The sequence below is a fragment of the Cryptotermes secundus genome, unplaced genomic scaffold (assembly GCF_002891405.2).
Source record: "Cryptotermes secundus unplaced genomic scaffold, Csec_1.0 scaffold928, whole genome shotgun sequence".
In the NCBI taxonomy this organism is placed as follows: domain Eukaryota; kingdom Metazoa; phylum Arthropoda; class Insecta; order Blattodea; family Kalotermitidae; genus Cryptotermes; species Cryptotermes secundus.
This window is the reverse complement of record NW_019738362.1, coordinates 5,902-28,954: the sequence shown is the minus strand read 5'-3', so window position 1 is coordinate 28,954 and position 23,053 is coordinate 5,902. Positions and strand designations below refer to the sequence as shown.

At 38.3% G+C, this 23,053-nt stretch overlaps 2 protein-coding genes across 6 annotated transcripts in view; both read left to right on the top strand.

The window, feature by feature from the left end:
• The window catches only part of LOC111870921 (myotubularin-related protein 13), a 55,140-nt gene extending 35,552 nt beyond the window's left edge, over positions 1-19,588 (top strand). Inside the window, exons 24-37 of one of the 5 annotated variants that reach the window (XM_023863554.2) lie at positions 118-352; positions 1,891-2,131; positions 2,454-2,599; positions 4,232-4,367; positions 5,177-5,362; positions 5,500-5,716; positions 8,156-8,283; positions 8,817-8,998; positions 12,376-12,523; positions 12,605-12,817; positions 15,007-15,163; positions 17,194-17,400; positions 18,391-18,473; positions 19,180-19,588. In XM_023863554.2, the coding sequence (XP_023719322.1) occupies positions 118-352; positions 1,891-2,131; positions 2,454-2,599; positions 4,232-4,367; positions 5,177-5,362; positions 5,500-5,716; positions 8,156-8,283; positions 8,817-8,998; positions 12,376-12,523; positions 12,605-12,817; positions 15,007-15,163; positions 17,194-17,400; positions 18,391-18,473; positions 19,180-19,272 (2,372 nt within the window). In that variant the 3' untranslated portion in view covers positions 19,273-19,588. The remainder of the gene's footprint in view (positions 1-117; positions 353-1,890; positions 2,132-2,453; positions 2,600-4,231; positions 4,368-5,176; positions 5,363-5,499; positions 5,717-8,155; positions 8,284-8,816; positions 8,999-12,375; positions 12,524-12,604; positions 12,818-15,006; positions 15,164-17,193; positions 17,401-18,390; positions 18,474-19,179) is intronic. The other 4 variants (XM_023863556.2, XM_023863555.2, XM_023863558.2 and 1 more) reach the window with 4 other exon arrangements.
• Positions 19,589-21,227: 1,639 nt separating this feature from the next.
• On the top strand, positions 21,228-22,711 carry LOC111870939 (frizzled-2; the record flags this gene model as incomplete). Its single annotated transcript, XM_023863596.2, is given in 1 exon segment — positions 21,228-22,711. A coding segment is annotated over 1 exon segment (1,218 nt), but the record flags the coding sequence as incomplete, so codon positions are not given.
• Positions 22,712-23,053: the final 342 nt, after the last annotated feature.

Here is a 23,053-nt window from a genome sequence, read left to right as displayed (position 1 = left end):
GGACTATGGTTCACATGATTTGTGCATTTGTTTGCGCAGGCCCCATGCTGCTTAAGTATCAGATATTTTGAGATATGTTCAGAGATTCTTTGTATAATTTTAACTTGCTGTTTGCAGTTTCCACTTCAGAAACTACATCATCCGTGGAGCAGGAACGGTACCTATCAGCACTGGTCTGTGCTACGCCCCTGTCTGCACTTAGACAAGGTTCAGCCTGGCACATGTCTGATAGTACCCTCAGTATTGATTCTCTGCTACTGGCAGCTGAAGATCATGCGCAAGGTTCTGGCACTTTAACCCCAGAAGTGTCTCGTAGGGCTAACCCATTCAATAAGGCCATGGGGACTCTTAGGTACATAATGTCATTTTTTGTAGCTTTTGTTTTTCGTATATATAAAGTCTTTGTTATCTGTGGTCTTCCTGTTTGCATGTAATGAGTACTATTTTGGTGAGACTTCAGAAGTAAAGCTTCAACCTTGATAGGTCCTTTATGAAATTCACTCATTCTGCTTTTTAGAAATGTTTATGGGAGATATTTTATTGATAATTGTTAAATGTTAAGATTAATGAGGAAAACTGATAAATACACTCTTTAATTTGCCTTCTATACCTTACTCATTTAATATACAGAGGGGTCCAAAAAAATGTACTCACTCTTTGATAGTCAGTATCTTTGGAACAAAATGACATGTAGTTACAATTCTTGTGTGGAGAGAGAGAGAGAGTTGTTGTTGTATGTGTTCGAAGTGACCACCATCAGTGGCTAAACAGCGTCGATGCCGCCGAACTGCTGAGCAAACTGCAGCTGTCAGTGTGTCCGGTGTGATGGCTGCACATGACGCTTCGATGGCTTCTCATAGTGTGTTCAGTGTAGCTGGCTTTTGTCAATAAACTTCATCCTTCAAGGTTCCCCATAGATAGAAGTCTAGAGGTGTTAGTTCTGTTGACTGTAGTGGGTACTCAGTAGCACCTCTTCGACCTATCCATCGTCCTGGTAGATTGTCATCCAAGTACGCCCACTTTGCAGCCTTCAGAATTCACCGTACACTTGAGCAGCTTACCCCACTTTTGCGTGCACACTGATTCACAGATTTTTTGCGGTGATTGTGTAAAGTGTTGCAACACCACAGCACTGGAAGCTGGACTTGTTACTATCCGTGGTCTCCCAGATCTTTGCTTATGCACATCATGAACAGTACCGTCGGCTTCAAATTTATCCCGAATACGGGCAATTGTTCAACGTGTTGGTGGCTGAGTTCCAAACTCATTCTGCCATTGTCGTTGTACCTCTTTAATGTTTTCATACTTCCAGTACCACTTCAATACAGACTTGCGTTGCTCAAAGAACAACCTTTCAGCCATTGTTGCTGCTGTCTTCTGCTTGCGGCGTGCACGCGGCACGACACTGACGTGACTCATGACCTTTGCCCTCTGTTGAGAAAACATTACACTACACTGCCACACAAGAATTTTAACTACATGTAATTTTGTTCCAAAGATATTGACTATCAAAGAGTGAGTACATTTTTTGGACCCCCCTGTATAATTTGTGTATTAAAAGTTTAATACACATATACTAGGGCTAAGAATGTATTATTCATCAGTTCCTCTTAAATTGCCCGTGATTATTGGGTCAAGTGTATTTCTGTATATGCTAAATAATAGAAATTTGCAAACAAAAATAAATTCATATCCCTACATCACAACCCGCACTCATGGAGTTCCGTATACTTGTTATGTTTTGGATGGAGTCTTTCTGGATGATGAAGAAAAGAATTTCCAGCTGAAAATAATGTTGCAGTGTTTTCTACTCTACCATTTTCTCTTGTACCAAAATTTACTGTGCATCAAGGTATAGTGGATAATGGTATGTTTTGTTACTTGTTACAGTGAAACTTATGTGTGTTCCAGTGTATTCCCACGGTCCAGTGGAGGCAAGGGTCCTAAGAGTTTCGGGAGATGGGGCTCACTAAAAGACCGCCGCCATAGCTCTCAAGGATCATTAACAACACTGTCTGTGCCTCACCGTGGTAATCCGAGGCATTCGGCTGACTCTGATTCTGGTACCGAGTGTGTCCAGACCTTCCAGAGGGCAGCACTTTACATCCTGGGAGAAAAGGCCCAGATGAAGGTAGGGTTCACTGTCATTCTGGCATTGGGCTGACACTTATGCACAAACGTTCGACAGCAAAGGTAATTTATTTACAAGAAAACTGCTGAATGTTATGTTAAGTGTTAGTCTTACAGAGCCTGCCATATTGATATTTCCAAAGAAATTGATAATATTCCAAGATTATTACATTTGAGAGAGACATCATGATTACTGAAATGATCAGGAGTGAATGTGTGCTGCAAGGAAGAGGTCACTTTGTACGTTTTTGTTAATTTACATGTATTATCCTGTGCTGTATATCTGTGACTCAGTAACCATTACATTATATTTCATTATTTAGGGTGTGAAGACAGAGTCAGCACCAAAGGCAGATTTTATCCCAGTAGAGTATTACGATGTGCGACACACGAAGGCAGCTTTCAAGAAGCTGATGCGTGCTTGTATCCCCAGTTCACCAAACCTTGAGCCTGAGCAGAGTTTCCATAAGTGAGTAACGGCATGTGTGAGGATGCTTCAGATGAAATCTGTTTACAGTGTTGGTAGACTAGAACAATCCCTGAACACATTTCGTCTGAACAAGCCTCGATCAGACAAAGGATGTTAAAAGAAAATTTTAATCATTTGACAGATGTTATGAAATTTGGTTAGAACATCAATGCTTACTTTCCTTTAACACTTCAATCTGCATAGTGAGGTCAGTAACAACTGCGTATTATAAATTATACCATTTATTACATATGATTTATAATAGCAAAAATAAATTTCCCCAATATACCTCAGCTTCACAGCAGATGCATATTTATAGTTCTTGCCATGAATGCACAAGTCCAAAATTTCACATATTCATAGCTCAAATGGTGGACACCTTTGCTCTCTATTTTTTAAATAAACAAATAAAAAGTAATATGAAACAAATTAATGAGATAAGACTGACATTCCATGTGAATGGCCCTGAAATTTTGTGTGTTAATAGATGTTAAAANATGTAAAGTATTTTATAAAATTGTATAAAATTTCTTGATGCTAATTAAAAATGTTTTGGATTGTCAATAATTAAAATTCGTAAACCATGCAGGCTCGTGTTCGTCCTCCCATCGTCCCTCTTATATGGGGCAGATAATGTGCCACCTGGCTATCTTGATGTGGAGGTTCTTTATATCGTCCAGGCTTTTCTCCTGGCTGCTGTGCTGTTTTCACTGTGAAAACAACACAGAGACCGAAACATGTAAGGGTGTTAAGTTTTCATGTAGTAAAAAACTTACAGGTCACATTGGACGGAGTGATTTATATTTGTAATTGTTAGTGTGATGGACCAGAATGAAACAAATCAGATGTTAAAAATATGTAACCTTTTATTAAGATATTTTGTACAGGATTTAAAATTACATGGGAACTACATGAAATGCACATATATTTTTTGGTCTGATGGCTGTAACTAGTGATCCATTTGAGCTACGAGTATGTGAAATTTTGGACTTGTGCATTCATGGCAAGAACTATAAATACGCCTCTGCTGTGAAACTGAGGTATATTGGGGAAATTTATTTTTTGCTATTATAAATCATATGTAAGAAATTGTATAATTTATAAGATGCAATTGTTACTGACCTCACTATGCAAATTGAAGTGTTAAAGGAAAGTAAGCATCGTGACTGCTTGTTAAAAATAGTTCTTATCTGCTGCTGTTTTAATTTCCATATTGAGTTGGCTCACATGTAACATCTTGGTATTATTATCCAGCAGCTGAGGAATGTGCATAAGCTTACCATGCTGTATAAAGCCATGTGGTTTGAATTGCTAAGGAACAGCAACTTCCATACAGATCTGTCTTCATTATGCTGACAGTGATCCAACTTGTGAAACAGTGTTCAACCAACCTTAAGAGTGTGGCTTTCTGGGATGTGATGCTGAGTATTTAGGTAGAACCATCTAGCAAACTACTTAGCATTGCATTCTAGAACACCGCTGTCTTAATGCTCATTGTTGTGAGAATCCTAAATAGACCTCATATCAATGTTCATTCATTCATATTGATTTTGAGTATGAGACTCATTTTTCATAATTTTCTACAAAGACTGACTGATTGACTGACCCATGTCCAAACATGGTTGTATACAGGTTGATAGAAAGTTCAGAATGGCTTCAACAGCTTCAGAACATTATGCAGTTGGCTGGAGCCGTGGTGGATCTGTTGGATGTCCAGGGTTCTTCTGTTATGATCTGCCTGGAGGAAGGCTGGGACATAACTGCGCAAGTATGTGGGGTGTATTTCGTTTTCTTTACATAAGCCATAAACATATTCAGAGATATTGGGTTTTCGGACTTTATCCATTGTCCTGGTTTTTAAGATAACTAAGGAAAAGACGACGTTTCGGAAACTGGATCTGTTTCCATCCTCAGGTGAGAGAAAACACCTATTCTGTTGGGTCCCTTAGAAAGAGCTAGCCTCAATCACTGGTCCGAAATGTCGTGTTTTTCTTAGTTATCTTAAAACCAGGACAATGGATAAAGTCCGAAAACCCAATGTCTCTCTGTGTTATACACCATCGTCAGAATCCTATAGTAACTACATAAACATATTACTTAACACTTTTCAGAGGACTGTGATAATCTATGTAAGATTTGAGGCTTTCACGGCGGTGACTATGAAGAAAGCAGTCTTCTGGGATTTGGCACCGTGTATATGTGGTGTTAACCGACGTTTCGGAGGAACGTATCGCCCCCATCTTCAGGGTAGAAGAAAAAGTTTAAGAAATCTGCAAGCGACAACACCGTGAGAAACGGTAAACGGTCTGCTTTACCGTTTCTCACGGTGTTGTCGCTTGCAGATTTCTTATACTTTTTCTTCTACCCTGAAGATGGGGGCGATACGTTCCTCGGAAACGTCGGTTAACACCACATATACACGGTGCCAAATCCCAGAAGACTGCTTTCTTCTGTGATAATCTAGTTTGCACTTTTTTAATATCCCAGCTCATTTGAAATTTGTTATTTATATGGTATCAAATCAGTCATTTCTAACATATCTGCAGATTCTGATGCAACGTTCTTTTAATTTCATAGGTGTCATCACTAGCGCAGTTATGTCTGGATCCTCATTACCGCACACTGGATGGATTCAGAGTGCTGGTGGAGAAGGAGTGGTTGGGATTTGGACACAGGTTCAGTCACCGCAGCAACTTAGCTGCCACATCCCAAGCCAGTGGCTTTGCTCCTACATTCCTGCAGTTCTTGGATGTGGTTCATCAAGTAAGACTTATTGACAAAATGTACATTTATTATAAAGTGTAACATATTACTGCTTTATTTAAACATCAGATGACCCTTATTCAGCCAGTGTAAGAGTACTGTGACATTAGAGTGTATAACTTATCATTATTTAATAGGTCCATAAACAGTTCCCGTTGGCTTTTGAGTTCAATGACTATTATCTCCGCTTCCTGGCATACCACTCAGTATCTTGTCGGTTCCGCACTTTTCTCCTGGACTGTGAACTGGAGAGGGTGGAGTGTGGTATTGCAGCTGTGGAAGATAAGCGTGGATCGTTGGCTTCACATCACAAAAGTGTGGACACTGGCTCAGATGATGAGGGAGTATATCCAGGTATGGTTAAGATCATATTACATGTTACTGTGTCTGTCCCATCTCTGGAACCACTGGCCATGATAATTCATATGAGGGGTTTTGCTTAAAAAGTTTTCATTTTGATTCACAATGAACAGACATAAACTCAGAACTAACTCTGTGCTCCCCCTGCCAAAAATGGGAAGTAGCACAAACTCTTGTGTGTGACCTAAAATGAAGGTTCTGTAATAACTATCTTTATCTTTACAGTTACTGTGACTGTAATCTTTATTTGAACAATCTAGTGAATTTGAAATAGGCTGTCAAGTAAGTAGCTTGAATATCTTTCCACCAATATATTAATTATTTTGTACCTGCAGCATAACAGAAGTGATTGTTGGCATTCTTTGTTCCATTAATTTTAGTATGTTTTTAAAGTATAGTAAACATTGATGTGATTCAGAAGTGGTATAATATTCAGTCAGTATTTACATTTTATGCCGGTCATGGTAGCCGAGCGGTCTAAGGCATGCACTGTCTTCTCTCACTCAGAAGCCGGGATCTTGGGTTCGAATCCCACTCTGGGCATGGATGTTTGTGTGCGTTTTTCTGTGTTTGTGTACAGGTAGAGGCCTTGCGATGAGCTGATCACCCACCCAAGGAGTCCTACCGAATGTGTAAGAACTAAAAAAACTGAAGTGCACGAAGAAGTTCATGGAGGTAGGCCTAGGCCCACTGGGGCTGTAGTGCCAAGGAAAAAAAAATACGTTTTACATTGCATGATTGGTTATAAATACAGCAGCTGACAGGTAATTAATGAAATAGCGGCCTCCGTAGTCTAGGGGTAACGTTCCCACCTCATGACTCAAGGTACGTGGGTTCAAACCCGGCGGAGGTCGTGGAATTTTTAAGGGCGGAAAAATTCAGGGAACAAGTCCTCCAGGAGGGACTTTAAGCCATGTGTCCTGTGTCGTAGATTTACGGCACGTAAAAGATCCTCATGTCTCTAGGAGACCTCTGAGCAAAGTTAGGCAAAGTTTCCCGCCCAAGTAGTTCCCAATTCCTCCGGTAGATGGGGAAGTATCGGGGACCACTGCCAGAGAGGGCCAACCTCGCTGGCAGAACGGGGCTGATAGCGAGCACCAGTACTGGAAGGACATGGCGACTAGTAGAATAATTAAAGGGGGATGCACAATAGATCAACAACTGGTCGCAGTGCATGGGGAAATCCACCCCCTCCAAAATAATAATAATAATAATAATAATAATAATTAATGGAATTAATTGAAGCAGAGAAATTCACCCTGCTTCAGAGAGATGTGTTTTACTATTTTATTAACAGAATTTCTGATTCTCTTGCATTTCCTTGGTAGCATAACACAGTGCACAGACATTGCCCGCGCTTTCTACGCAATTGACCTTGACTACAATACCATGGGAATAAAATTTATTGTTGCTCAGTGAATGTTGAACAAGAATAAAATCAGTCTGGCTGGCAAAGCCAGTTTCGCATTTGAACCAGCAGTGTACTTATGGCCTATGTAGTGTTATTTGGGAGGTGATCTCCATAATTTACTGAAACATAATAAAAACTGTTAAGACCAATTTTCTAGAAAACTGCCATTTTTGTGGTTTAGGCCCTTATTTTTGGAGCTGGAATGTCCATATACACCTGGCACTGATGTATGACAAACTTGTGAGTGCTAAATATGAATAAAATTCATCATTCTGTTTGGGTGCTACCGAGGTGAACATGCATACATATAGACTGGCAGACAGATAGCATACCAAAAATCACTCATATTCACGGGAGGAGAGAGAGAGAAGTTAAAATGTTATAATCCATCAAAATCTTAATTTTTTCACCATCACAGTACTTTCTCGCTTAAACTAGTATATGTAAGGAAGCAACACCCAGTGTGAATGATCCCTTTCTTTCAATCTGTTTTGAACTATAGAAGCTTGAAATGGATGTTAATCCTTAATCTAACAGACATTTCCTCATGACTCAAGGTACGCAGGTTCAAACCCGGCGGAGGTCATGGAATTTTTAAGGGCAGAAAAATTCAGGGAACAAGTCCTCTGGGAGGGACTTCAAGCCGTGGGTCCTGTGTCGTAGCTTTACGGCACGTAAAAGAACCTCATGCCTCATGGAGGTCTCTGAGCCAAATTACAAGGACGTTTCCTGCCCAACAATAGTCTCTAATGCCTCTGGTAGATGGGGGAAGCATCTAGATACCGCTGAGCCAGTAGAAGCCGAACTCGCTGGCTAAGTTGGGACTGATGGTACACACCAGTATCGGTAGGGTATAGAGACTGGTAGAATATCACAGGGGGACGTACAACAGACCACTGGTCGCGGTGCATGGGGAAACCCACCCCCTCCAATAATAATAATAATAACAATAACAATAACAACAGACATTTCATGTGCATTATTTATTTCACGAAACAAACGACTGGGGTATTCTGTTTCAGGGGGACGGCTGGCAGGCAGCAATGCAGGTCCTAACCTAGGGCAATCTGTGTTTGACTACATTGAGAAGCAGAGTGCCAGGTCACCACTGTTCTACAACTTCATGTACACACTTGACTCTGAGCATCCTGTAAGGTTTCTTCTGCTTCTTTACAGTTTATGTTAGAAACTGCTTGTTAAAGTTGAAGTATATATACATTGCTAGGTATTCAGCCAAGTAGAGGTAAAACATTATGTTGTGAAATGCACAACGTTATTAACTATTTGGAATGAGGAAGAATGCTACATCGTTGGAAGGAATCTATTCATGTATTTGACAAGTTGAAAACTGTAAAGTGTGCCAGTTCTGGCACTTTGAAACTGATGTTGTTTCTGGATTTTCAATTTGTGAATGTTAAATTATGATGCAATCTCTGGTTAACTCTGTGTAAATGAAATTGTTTAGGAGTGTCAGCATGGACGGTGATATAGAGCAACTACTGATCAGATAGAATTTGCATATCGGATAGTCTTTGTCAGGTATTGAAAAATAAATGGATGTTTACTGGGAAAGTAAATCAGCTATTTATGGACTTAAAGGACAGTTATGAAGTATGGCTTCCTAATACCTGAACATTCTGTGTTTAATTTGTCAGCTTTCTAACCGAGTGATTCATGCTTCAGGTTCTGAGGCCACAGTCTGCCCTACCTAGTCTTGAAGTGTGGAATTATTACTTAGGAGAACAATTGGCTCATGGTCCCAGTTATGATCTCGAAGTCATTCAGCTGGATTCTCAGCAGGAGGAGGAAGCGGAGGCTGCTGATGGAATTGTTAACAAGTCAGCTCGAAGAGTTGTTACAGTGGGGTGAGTGGACACAACCACTATCACCTCAATAATATTATTTTTATCTGCTTGAAAACAGGAATATGATGTGGAAGGAACCAGTTCAAGATGAAGAGAGCACAGAGAGCAGGTCAGCAGTATGTGATATAATGTGTAATTTCAGTTTAATACCCCTATGCCAAAATTTCATTTTTTAGCATTAGGTTGACATAAAGAACATGTTAGTCGTTTGACTATAAGAGGAGCCTGGACTTCAAGCCGTGGGCAGTCCCAAAACAGAGTTTCAGTCCCAAAACAGAGATGCAACCTGTATGCAGATCAGCCTTCTCATGCTATCACAAAATACTAGTCTCAAAATATACTTCATTTGTTTGTGTGTCCCTCAACAAATGGGGGGAATGTAGAAGACTGGTGTAACATATTTAAATGAAAATGTGAAGAATAGAGGTGAAGAGGGCAAGGTGTGAAGCTCTTTATTATGCAGTTTTCTTCAGCCTCCTGTCATCACTTCAACTCCAATCCAGATATTCTCCTTAGCACCCTGTTCTCAAACACTCTCAGTCTGTGTTCCTCACTTAATGTCTGAGACAAAGATTCACACCCAACAGCAAAAAATTGTAGTTTTGTGTACTCTAATCTTTTATGTTATTATACAGCAGACAAGAAGACCAAAAGTTTTGGACTGAATGGTAACTAACATTACCTGAATTTAGTCACTTGTTAATTTCCTCTTGAATCAAATTTTGATTTGTTACTGTCATTCCCAAATATCTGAACTGTGCCACATGTTCAGAGCACCTGTTATCTATATTAGTGTCATGATTTTGCCCTCCATTCTGGTGATGAGATGGCATCAAATAAAGTTTTGTGTTTCTCTTTATGGTATCTGTGTTATCAGCCAGTAGATTCACATCATCGGCATAGACCAGCAGCTGCCGTGTCCCATTTAATTTCAGTCCCACCTGATTTTCCTGGACATTCCTAATGGCCTATTTTAAAGCAAAGGTGAAACACAGTGATCATAAAACATCTCCTTTTGGACCATTCTGGATAGGAAAATTATCAGATAAATGTTTACCAATATAGATTTTACTATATGTTTCGTTTAAACACATTTTAATCAGCCTAACTAGTTTCATTGGTACTCCAAACTCTATGAGAATATTGTACAGTACTTCCCTCCTAACTGAATCATAGGTTTCTTGAAGTCTGTGAATAGCTGATCTGATCAGCAGTTGACCTGTTATGTCAAAACCCACACTGATGATCCCCAGTAATTTCATCTCTATATGGACTTAACCTCGAGAGAAGGATATTGGATAAAATTTTTTTGAAGTTGATAGCAATGATATCCTAGAATAATTACTAGAGCCAGTTTTATCACTCTTTTTGTGAACTAGTACGATAACAGACTCCTTCCACTGATCAGGCAATTCTTCCTGATTCCAAATAGAGTTGATGAGCTTATGGATCTCGCACCATAATGTCTCACCTGTTTGAATCAGTTCTAAAAGAATTCGTTCACTATCTGGCGATTTATAACTTGAACTTTGCAGTAGCAATTTCAACCTCAGAAGGACTAGTATCAGGTACCAATGGCTTAGCTGTATGGATTTCTGTCTGCCTAACATCTCTGACCCTATGTACATTCAGTAACTAATAGTAGTTCTTAAACCTATTGAATTGAATTGAATTGAATTTATTTACATTCTATAAATCCTAAGCAGGTTAGTACCTTTGGATACAGAACATGTCAAAAGGTTACATACATAAGTACAGGCAATTTTAGCTTAAAAATTAATATAACTTAATTTTACATCATTCTCTATTTACATTGAAGTATTCATCTAAAGAGTAGAAGGAATGAGCATGTAGATAATTCTTTAACTCTGATTTAAACTTTTTAGTATCATTGCCCAAGTTTTTAATACTTTGTGGCAGATTGTTGAACACTTTTATGCCAGTAAAGTAGACTCCTTTTTGATATACTGATAAAGTTGATGAGGGTAGGTGGAAGTTATATTTTTGTCTAGTATTCATGTTATAGACATCAGAATTTAATTTGAATTTATCTTTGTTGTAAACAACAAATAGGAGAAGCGATAATATGTATTGCGATTGAAGCGGTAGAATTTTTAATTTCTTAAATAATTCTCTACATGAATCTCTACTTCTACATCCTGTAATGATTCTTATTATATTCTTTTGTATTTTAAAAATTATTACACTATGTGAAGAGTTCCCCCAAAATATTAATCCATAGTTCATAATAGAATGAAAGTAGGCATGGTAAACCATCTTCAATGTTTCCTGTGACATAAAAGGCTTAATTGATCTCATCGCATAGCAAGCTGCATTTAATTTAGGTATAATTTGTTCAATATGTATTCAAAATGTTGTGGGAATGTGCAAGCAGATCACCATTCTCATCCTTCACTAAGATACTTCTAGGTTGGTAACCCCTCCTAAATTGATTTATTCCTCTATACAGGTCCCTAATGTTCTTGTTCTCACTGTTCATTGCAAGCTCATCAATTTTGTCTTTCAGAAATTCCTTCTTTTATTCCTGAAATGCCTGTTGGCTTTGCTTCTTATATGGTTCAAATTATCTCCATTTATTTCACTCGGATCCTGTAACCACTGCAATTTGGCCTGTTTCCTTTAAATACTGAGCATCCTTCATCCGTATGCTTCTTCAGTTCATAATAACCTAGACTCTATTTGGTTAAAATTTGATATTTTCTCTAATAGTGTCCCAAGCTCTATTAATATCTGATATCCTATCACTAACGAACTCTGTCCGTTTCACTGCTAATATGATTCTCTTACGTATGAAAAAACCTGTACCTAATTCATGAATCTCATTCCCCTTTCCATAGAAAAATATATATTCGCCTGCTGGTTCAGTACCATCTCTGTCCCATCTGATATCCTATACTTCAACTCACAATATCTCACTTATATTTGGATATTTCTTTTGCAACTGTCATGATAGAACCTACCCTATAGAGTGTTATTACAGACCACATACCAAATCAATCTCATGTCCATTTTCTTTAGCTTATGTCATTAATCCAAAGAATTACAGCATATAGTGGTATGAAAATTCAACAGAATATACAATATATACCAAAAACTGTAAGTACCAATTTTTTTACTTTAAATCATAGGCTATTTATACTAATGTAAATATGTGTATCTTCTGTACATGTGTAGACCAGAGTAAGAACACTCTGGTCTAATGTCAGTCACAAAATGTGCCTTTGAGAAAGGATAATATATATCTTGATATCCTGCTGTTTTTTAGTTCCGTATTTATTTGTTCCAATATCTTTGCCACTATTTAAGACATCATCAAATAGATCTTAAAGTATATGTTTTGATGTCATCAATTGCAGATATGATGATGTGGACTGTATTGTACCTGATGGGTTTTCCCACCTGCTGGAGGAAATTCACAGGTTGGAAACTGAACTAGGACATCTGCCACAGAAATGGAAGGTTCTTTGGGACAAACTTGAACTACCAACAGCAGACTCCCTGACTGTAAGTTTTTGGATGCTTGTATCTTTTAAAAGTGTTTAATGTGATGAGATATGACATATATTTACTTATAAACTCTTCCAGAGGCATGCATCATTCAGTACCCAACTTGTGCGCTCACATGGACGTCTCCTACACAAACGTTCTACTTTGGAGATACTGATGCGAGGCAAGATGGCAGGAGCAGCAGAGGCAGCTCAGCACGTGTATTCACATCCTCATCGGTTTGAGCGCTACAGTTATACAACACCTACATACTGTGACCTCTGCACTAATGTGCTTTGGGGCCCTGTCAAGGTAAATAGCTATTTTGCTGGGATATTCTGTGTTCATAAGAAAACGGAAGGCTAATTGGATTGGTCATATCTTACACGGTAACTGCCTTCTAAAAGAAGTTATTGAAGGAAAGATATAGGGGTGGATAGAAGTGACCAGAATGCAAGGAAGAAGACGTAAGAAGATGCTGGATGACCTTGGGGACAGAAGAAGATATTTTCATTTGAAGGAGAAAGCTCTAGATCGCATCAAGTGGAGGAACTGTTTTGGAAGAGACTGTGGACCTGTCGTTTTGACAGATTACAGATGAATCAATTCTGTGTTCGGCACTGCACATTGTCATATCTGTTAGTCTGAGCCTGACATCTTCATTATGTCCTGGGCATACTGCAAAAATTGAACTATGGAGATGCTAATTTTAGATCTGAGAAAAGTACATTTCTTTATCAAGGGAGGATGGCTCCTTGAAAGACACTTTTCAGTCTGTTAGTGAGGTGGAGTAACAGGTATTCCAGTTCAGATCGTCATTCTCTGAATATAAGTGTTATTTTTTTTATGGCTAATATGAAGGCATCTAGGATACGATTATTGGGCAAGGCCCATCTTTTGATATGTGATGTCTTAGAAGCAGAAAACAAAATAATAAAAAATTGTCTGAAGTGGAAGTAGCAAAATGAACAGAGCATCATTGAATTCATAAGTCTTCCAGCTTGCCCCGGTATAAGACAAGTGTGAGGCATGATAAAATACTTTACTAGTACATGATGCTAGGTGTCCTTACTGTTCAGGAGCTCAGATTTGTAAGTTCTGCCATTAACATTTCTGTTAACAGCTTTTAAATTTGTTGTAGAATGCATATGTTAGTAATTACCATATTTGTATGTGTATAAGCCACACTTTTTTGACAACAGTTTACCCTGTAATTGGGGTATTTCTTTTATATACAGAATATGTAATATTTTTTAAAAAAAAGTAGTACCTCCAAAAAGAAGCTCTTCTCCGTTAACCGGACAGTCAGTAGTGTCAGTCTGTATGTTGCCAAGGCCCAGTAGAGACGATGAAGAAAGTAGAGACCAGTAGAGACCTTTAGCATTTGAGAAAAATGGAAAGTATTAAGATGAGCTTACTAAGTAAGACCAATAGTAGAGTGAATTTACCGACTACACAACATGTTTTTATTATCACTACATGTTTCGACCTTAAGAGGTCATCTTCAGGTGTATGAACACGGCTGTATAATTACACGTGGTCACATTCACTTTTCACTCATTCGACCTTGTATCTTTTCCAGATTTACGCTCATTAATATATCGAGTTCTTTTTATAAAACACAGGTTAAAATTATTATTATTCTAACTTAATTGTTAAAAGTTAAAAGTTCGTGAATCGAAGTTCAATTCATGTCACTGGTTACACTTTCACTTGTTTTTCAGTCTCATTTTACTTACGCTCACTACTGTATCTAGTTCTTTTTAAACTAGTTTAATTATTATTATTGTTAAAAGTTCGTGAATTAAAGCTCAACTTATGTTATTGGTTACACTTTCACTTGTTTGTGAGGTCTCACTGTTCTTCTGCATTCTTTGATGTTGCTGGATCTGTTATGATCATTGTCGTGACTACGACAGAGTCTGAATTTATAACAGACTATTTTATGGCAGCACATATCCTTGTACTTGCTACCCAGTAAAGTTACCATCACATTCTAGTTGTGGCCTGAAAGTGTTACAAGAAACATTACTAATTTGTTATGATGTTAAATAAACAATCGTCATGATACCCATCACTTGGTCAGAGCTGATCTTTATAATTTCTCTTATGTGAATTTTCTGTTTAATGTGGGTTTTGTGCTTAACAAAGGCATGTTAGACTTCACACTCAAATGAATTTCATTTTCCTGCCAATAATTTTTTTTTAGGATGCATATTTCCCAGTGTGGATCAGTATGTTAGGATTGTTACCTGGCAAGCTTGTATTTGGCACATTTTTATTACATGAAGTTGAAATACTATGGCATCACTCAATTTACTGTAAATGCTCGTAGCAATAACCAAACTTCCATGAATGCAATTGCATTTTATTTTCACCCAGGTAAAAAAAGCTAGTGCAGCCCAAATAAGAGATACTAATTCTTCCACATACTTGACATAAAGTTCTAGACATGGCTTATAAACATACAAATATTGTATTTATCTTTGTATTGTTTTCAGACTGGTATGCGATGTGTGGATTGTGGCTATAGTTGTCATGAGAAGTGTGCAGAGGGCGTTCCCAAGAACTGTACAAAGTATAAGGCTGTGGCTGATGGGAATCTAACAACACAAACTCTCACTCGTAGTGGTGGAGACAGTGGGTCTGTTACCTCCAGTAAGTACCATGTATTTTCATTTTGATTTCACAAGTCATACCAACAGTTCTGTTCTAGGTTAACTGTCATTGTACTTCCTGATCATTTGAATATTCAGAAATACATGGGACATGCCAGATGTTACAAGTGTAGCCAGATTATGTACATTTGAACTGAATGTAAAATGTAATAGAACATGGAGTGTAATGTACAGAATACATATATGTACAGATATACTGTTCACACAAGTAGCAGTCTGTGATGTGTCAGTGACTGAATTCATGGTGAAGGGGAATAACTCTTGTCATCTTGAATACAGGGACGCCTGTACTGTCAAAAGATGATGACACATATCAGGCAGCAACAGAAATTGCATATCAGCCATGTAGTGATCAACTGAGAACTTACTGCAACAAGCAGATAGTCGGTGAAATTTGGAATGGGGCACCAAGCCAACAGGATATGAGCTGACATTGGACTAGCTTACAGATGTACATAGAAAGACGTGCATAGATGTGTCATCATAAAGTAAAAAAAAGTAAATTATCCCTGTAACAGGCCATGAAGGCCCATAGGGTTGTGAGACGTTCAGGGTCCCACATTATCTAGGCAATCAGCTCAAAGATGGCGGTAAGGTTGTCAGCCTTACGCACCGGCCGCGCTTTACTCCCCAGGGAAATTATTTAATTAATTCCTGGTACTCATTTCTGTTAGAGGCTGAGTGAATCCCAGGGCCATAGTGCGGCCGGAAGGATTGGGTCAATTGAAAAAAATCCAATGACCTCATCGGTATTTGAACCCGCGACCTTCCAACTTGTAGCACAGTGCCTTAACCACTACCACCTAGATGTGTCATCATAGTTGCATTAATTACATGATGCCAAGAGTGATGATTCCATGTCAAACTTTGTGACTACTACTGTAATTCCACTGTTTCAACCCACAAACCAAATGACATCACCACAGTATAGTACCTTTGGTTGGCATGGGTGTGGGATGTATACTGGTCATTTTCTTGCTCTTCAGTGTGAATGCTTAGGAAACAAAATGGTGCTGTCAGCATGACAGTGCACAACCTCACATTGTAGACAAATGTAAAAAATGGCTATGAAGTGCTTTACTACCGTCTTCACGCTCCAGACTTTGCCTGCGTAGAATATTCAGGCTCTTGGTGGATCACATGAGAAACCATCATCAGTCCCTCTATACATGTTTGATTCCCACGCACCTGATAAGCCCACGGCATGATTTCCTTCAGTGCTTTTTTGAAAGAAAATGCAAAAAAAAAAAAATACTATTTTTCACATTTCTTTGTACTTCATTGGTGTAAGGTAAACTGTCCGCAATTTTGCCTAGAAACTGAACATCATTGTAACAGCATTGCCATGTTACCAGTTATACACATGAGATGTAAAATTATATCTGTGATCAAGTTCAGTGCTGTTTATGAAGCGCTGCAATTGGCAAGATACTGGAATTGAAGTGGCACAGACTTGGGCATGTAACATATTGAAAGGAATTAGTTTTTGAAGANGTACCATGTATTTTCATTTTGATTTCACAAGTCATACCAACAGTTCTGTTCTAGGTTAACTGTCATTGTACTTCCTGATCATTTGAATATTCAGAAATACATGGGACATGCCAGATGTTACAAGTGCTGCCAGATTATGCACATTTGTACTGAATGTAAAATGTAATAGAACATGGAATGTAGTGTACAGAATACATACACGTATATGTACAGATTTACTGTTCACACAAGTAGCAGTTTGTGATGTGTCAGTGACTGAATTCATGGCCTGAAGATGGAGGCGATACGTTCCTCCGAAATGTCAGTTAACACCACATCTACATGGTGCCAGATCCCAGAAGACTGCTTTCTTCATAGTCACCACTGTGAAAACCTCAGATCTTACACAAATTATTTTTTGTTTGCATGTGTTTAAAAGCAAGTGAGCAATTCTGCCATAAAATCACTGACAGCTTATGTTCACATCCTGATACACTGTGAGATAATGTAAAATATGCCACTGTTTCCTTCTTGCAGGTGTTACAACAATCCAAACATCAAGTCAGCAATACTATGACCAGTTTTCTTCTAATGTGGCAGAAAACCGAACACATGAAGGTTATCTGTACAAGCGTGGAGCTTTGCTCAAAGGCTGGAAACAGCGCTGGTTTGTCCTTGACTCCATAAAACACCAACTGCGATATTATGATGCAATGGAGGATTCTCATTGTAAAGGATATATAGGTTGGCATTCTTTGTTTCCCTAATTTTGTGTTACATCATTTGTGACACTATTTGAAATCTTATGCTGCGTATCTCTGAACTGCCACATTTACTTTGTGGTTGCTGTATCATGTTGTAATTCATATAATGTAATATTAAAATCCTGAGTGAACTGTATCATAATTTCAGTTATATATGGTTACTATGAAATTTCTCCAACAATACAAAGAAGTTCAAATTGTGATCTTCTGGGTTGTGGACCCTGAAGTTAGTATCCACCTACAAGAAGAGTACATGGTATTGCAACCCAGAAGACCGATATTTGAACAGCCACCAGCACAGTGAAACACTCAAAACTTTTAATATAACGGAGGTTGAAACACTGGCAGTTGTCCGTTTAGTAGAAAGCAGGTAAAAATATGTTGCTGTGAAACTACATGCATTATATTAGAGTTAGTATTATTATTTTTTCTTGTATTTAACAAGAGGAAGTTCATAAAAAGTGTTGTGTTTTATAATTTTTAGGAAGTACATTTTTTTTTCAGGAAAAGCGTTTAATTCAGTCAGAGTTTCATGTGAAGTAGGGTATATTTGACCAACATGATCCAAATTAATTTTTTTGTGTAAGTTTTAGTTTAGATCCCCAGTACTGAATTTCAACAAAATCCATCAATTATTTCTGAAGTTTGTATGGGTGGTCAGACCCTTTGCATTATGCATCAGTTTTATGTCAGATTTAGGAATATGCCAGTAAGTTGTGATGGATTATATAGCCATATTGGAAAAGCTGAGAATTTATTTAGGTACTAATACTACACACCCTGGGGACAGCAAGAGGCATTGAAGGGATACTGCAGCTAGTCTAAATGAACATATAGGATTTTTCAACTAAGCATCCAGATCTTGGCCATTTCAGTGAAAGTGATAATGGTAACCTGTTGAATCTTCACAGTCTCTGAAACTCTGAACCATGGTAAACATTATATGAGCACCTAATTATATTGTTTTTAGATCTGGCTGAGGTGATGTCCGTAACTCCAGCGGCCCCAGCACCTGGTCCACCAAAGAAGACTGATGACAAATCATTCTTTGATGTAAGTAAATAAGTAACACAATGAGACTAACTCTGTGGAGCAGATTCCATTTTGGGAAGCTGGTCAAGATGTTTCCTACCTTTTATTGAACCCAGGGGTTTAATGAGTGTGCCTTTCACTGGACCTTATCCTAAGCCAGTTAAGCCTACTCCACATGAACCCTCTTTCTTTGTAATAAATGTTTATATCATCCTTCCATCTACATCTTGATCTCCCAAGAAACTGTAAGTGCACAGATGTTTAGTGCAGTTCAGCAGATATCAGACACACATGGCAAGGACAAGTGGCTTTAAAACTTTTGAGAATGTTGTTGCATGTCCAGCATTGTAGAATAGTGTGTAAGATAACAGATTCCAAAAGTAAGTACATATTGCTTTTCAATCTAAATAATTATGATGCGTGCTGTAGATTATATAATGGGTTTCGATAAGACGATGTGGAAATTACACATTATTGGATAATTGTATCATCAGGTGCAAGGAAGTGCAGTGAATAATATTATTATACTAAAGATTGAAGATGACTTAACAGTGCTGAGTAAAATTGTCAAAGAGACCTTCCCACATTTAATAGCATGCTTCATAAAATTGTAATAGAAAATACATTTTTTCTATAGTCTCTAAATGAATCTTTCAACTAAGGGATGGATGTCTTGGTAATATAAGAATCTATGTAACATTGGTTATGTGTGTTGTATTTGTTATAGTTGCGAACAAACCGAAGGACATACAATTTCTGTGCAAGTGACGCATCGACCGCACAGGAGTGGATAGAGAAAATACAGGCTTGTCTCCAGTGAACAGGTGCTCACTCGAAACAAATGTGATTAATGATGATATTAATTATATAGTTTTCTCTCTTATTGTTAGTGGTCCATTGTGATAGTTGTACGGAGATGTTGTATAATGGACTGTGTTCTTTCATTGTCGTGTTCAGCATGTAACTGTGCAAAGTGTAATAATTTATTATAATGGAAATTGAACTGTGTAAACATTTTATTAAATATGACAGTCCAGTTTAACAGTTGTTGGAATTTATAAGATAGTTACAAAACTCCACCATAACCCTAGTTTTAATGGTTTCAAGAAAACCACAAAATTGCGGTATAGGTTTAAAAATGTTCTTCAGTACATTCATTCATTATAATAACAATACAAGCATTGATTCTGTTTTTATTATTAAACAAATTTTGTTGAACAGTGATTTAATGGACAGTGGAACCTTACCGCCATCTTTGAGCTGATTGTCTATAATGTGGGACCCTCAACGTCTCACAACCCTATGGGCCTTCATGGCCTGGTACAGGGATAGCTTTACTTTACTTTTTTTTTTTACTTTAATTGTTATTGTTGCATCTGTATGGAAACCTTTCCTTGGGTGTGTTGAAGAATGAATAACATATTTCAGAAGTAGTAACTACTCTCTCCACAAACATTCAGAACAGACAGATAACTAAACACATTGTCCACTTTGTCAGTGAAGACAGGCATATGTACCATGCGAATGGTACTTCCCTTACCTCTAAGCCAGTATGAAATGTCTATTCTTGCCTCTTGCTGCTGGTTATATTCATGGAAAATGCACATGTAGAGACCAATATATAGGTGGAGGGATATTAATAAATGACTGCCAAAATCGTTGTTAATATGTGGATTGGATTCAGAGAGCTGTGAGTATGGTAATTGTCTTTGGGTTCCATTACGTTACACAATTGCTTGAACATCTGAAAAAATTTTAACTGGTCATTGAAGATTCATACTCTGGTCTTGTAATATTTGGCACCATGTTATCTGGTAATTTTTTACCAACGTTTAAGAAGACTGTGCTGCCTCCATCTTCAGGGTAGAGTGATATGGTCTAGAGTTTGAAGTGTACTGGTTAGATCTGAAGTTCTTGGGTTCTAACAGTATGTCCCTGAAGAACATTGGTAACCACCTACTAGATTACATGGTGCCATAACCCAGATGACCATAATTAAATGTCCACTGCCATGAAACCACATATCTCATGTAATAATGAAAAAAATTATGGTGGTGGTAAAAATTGTGTATTAACTGATACCTGAACCCTGCAGAAGCATGTGCTGTAGTACCAACATGATTCTTAATGGTGATGAAGGCTAACAGTGGTTATACCCAATTGGGGATCTGTATAATAGTATGCTATTAAGTTTATTACAACTCGTGCCTTTCTGGTGAAAGTATCTCAAAGATGGATCAAATAAGATGTCACAGAACAGCAAAGTTGCCCTCTTGTTTGGAATTGAAATGTGGATCCCGAGAAGCATGGACAAAAAGAACACAGCAAGGCAGATTTCTCAGGCCAGGATATATACAATGGTATAATTTGCAATGAAACAGTAGAAACTTGTTAGAGCTAATATAACACACGGCATCAAGGAATATTGGAACTATTGGTGGTCGCACGTGAAAAGTTAGGCGAGATTATGAAGTTTTGGGTTTATGTAAGCGATACCAGATGGCAGAATGAGTTGATGGGATCTACCATCTGGTGTGAAAAATTGTAACTATGTAATCTTAAATTTTTGATGCGTACGTTTATTAGACGAAATATTACTTGTTTGATGCTAGTATTATGCAGTATTTGAAAAAAAAAAATAATCAATTTATCTAGCTGAATATGGTTTCTCTTGGTCATTTCAGCTGACATGTGCTCCGAGATGCATTTAGCGGAAATTGAATTTATTACATTGCCGGCACTGACCGCCGACGCTGACTTCGGGTCAGCCATGTTTGTTTCTAGTAGTGCGGTTTTGGTTGTAGGAGTGAATGGTGGCTTATGTGTTGAGATCTAGTGATTAGGTGAGGTGGTGAAACTTAGAAAGAATTTTGTGGCGAAGTTATGAATGATAGTCATGATGTAACATGATGTCAGTAGAAGATTTCCTTTTTATGATGAAGAAAATGTGAGATATGAGTGAAATTACTTAAAAATGTGATGAAGTGTTATGGTTGTGTTTCAAATATCAGAAAGGAGCCTGTTGTGAAATTACCGTGACCATGAGTGTCCGTGGTAGTTGGTATTGTGGGTGGATTCTGTGGAGTTGGACAGTGGCCGTGATTTCGGCGTCCCAACGAAGCGGTATTACATCACGCGTCTCAGAACGGGACAGTCTTCCCCACCACGGTCGTTGTGAACCGATCACAATTCCGTTTTGCATGGACATTCAGTATAATGAGACAATTATGCCAAACCTTCTTAATCAACAGAAACAAGAAGATGCTGGATTAGAAGTGCATCAGTATTTTCCTTTAGTGAAAGTTAAATGTAGCCCAGATCTTCAGTTTTTCTTGTGTTCAGTATATGCACCTGTATGCACTATATTAGAAAAAGCAATACCTCCTTGCAGGTCTCTTTGCATATCAGCCCGACATGGATGCGAGACACTTATGAACAATTTTGGATTCCTGTGGCCAGAAGAATTAGACTGTGAGAAGTTTCCTGAAACTGGCACTGATATATGCGTAGGAGAAAACAACACAGCGAGCACGAATGGCCCAGGTGGAGGGAGCCGTGCAGGAGGGCCAATCTCTCACGGAGACAATTACCCTCTTCAACCCAACTTTGAATCGAAATTTCCAAAAATTCCAGATGGCGCTAGAGACTATGGTTTTGTTTGTCCGGTTCATTTCAAGGTTCCTAAGGATATGAATTATTCCTTGAAAGTGGGTGACAAAGTGGAGAAGAATTGTGGTGCACCTTGTCATGGAATGTTTTTTAGTGATGATGAGCAACATTTTGCACGTGTTTGGGTAGGAGTATGGTCTGTGTTATGTGCGGCCTCTTGCCTTTTCACAGTCTTAACGTTTCTCATAGATAGAGACCGCTTTCGATATCCAGAACGACCAATTATATTTTTGTCCCTTTGCTATCTCATGGTGGCACTGACTTACGTGGTGGGTTTTGGTGCTGGGGATTCAATATCATGTCATGATCCGTTTCCACCTCCGTTGGAATTGCAGCATTTGCAGATGGTGTCAATAATCACACAAGGAACAAAACACCAGTGGTGCACTCTTCTCTTCATGGTACTCTACTTCTTCAGCATGGCATCCTCTATCTGGTGGGTGGTGCTGACACTTACATGGTTTTTGGCTGCTGGGCTCAAGTGGGGACATGAAGCCATTGAAGCAAATTCCCAGTATTTCCATATGGCAGCCTGGGCAGTGCCTGCCATCAAAACCATCACAATACTTGCCATGGGAAAAGTTGAAGGTTTGTGTCATTTATCTCTCTTTCCTTGGTATCTACATTAGAGTTGGTACAGAATGGTGTGTCATTTGCCTGCCATTGGTCCACGGACAGGTTAGAGTGGAGTGGCACAATGTTTGCCTACTTTGAATTAATTTAATTTTAAATGTCAAGAGTGTGACTTTATTAGATCAAACAGATTCCATGCAGTAGAGTCCCTTTTGAGAAACTTAATTATTGAGGGAGCCAGTTACACTCCGTATATATAATCGTTCAGCCATGTATATTTCGTTTCAATTTGATATAATTCTACAAATGAGAAGGACCGCCTCTGTGGTCTAGTGGTCAGAGTTCCTGGCTACAGATCC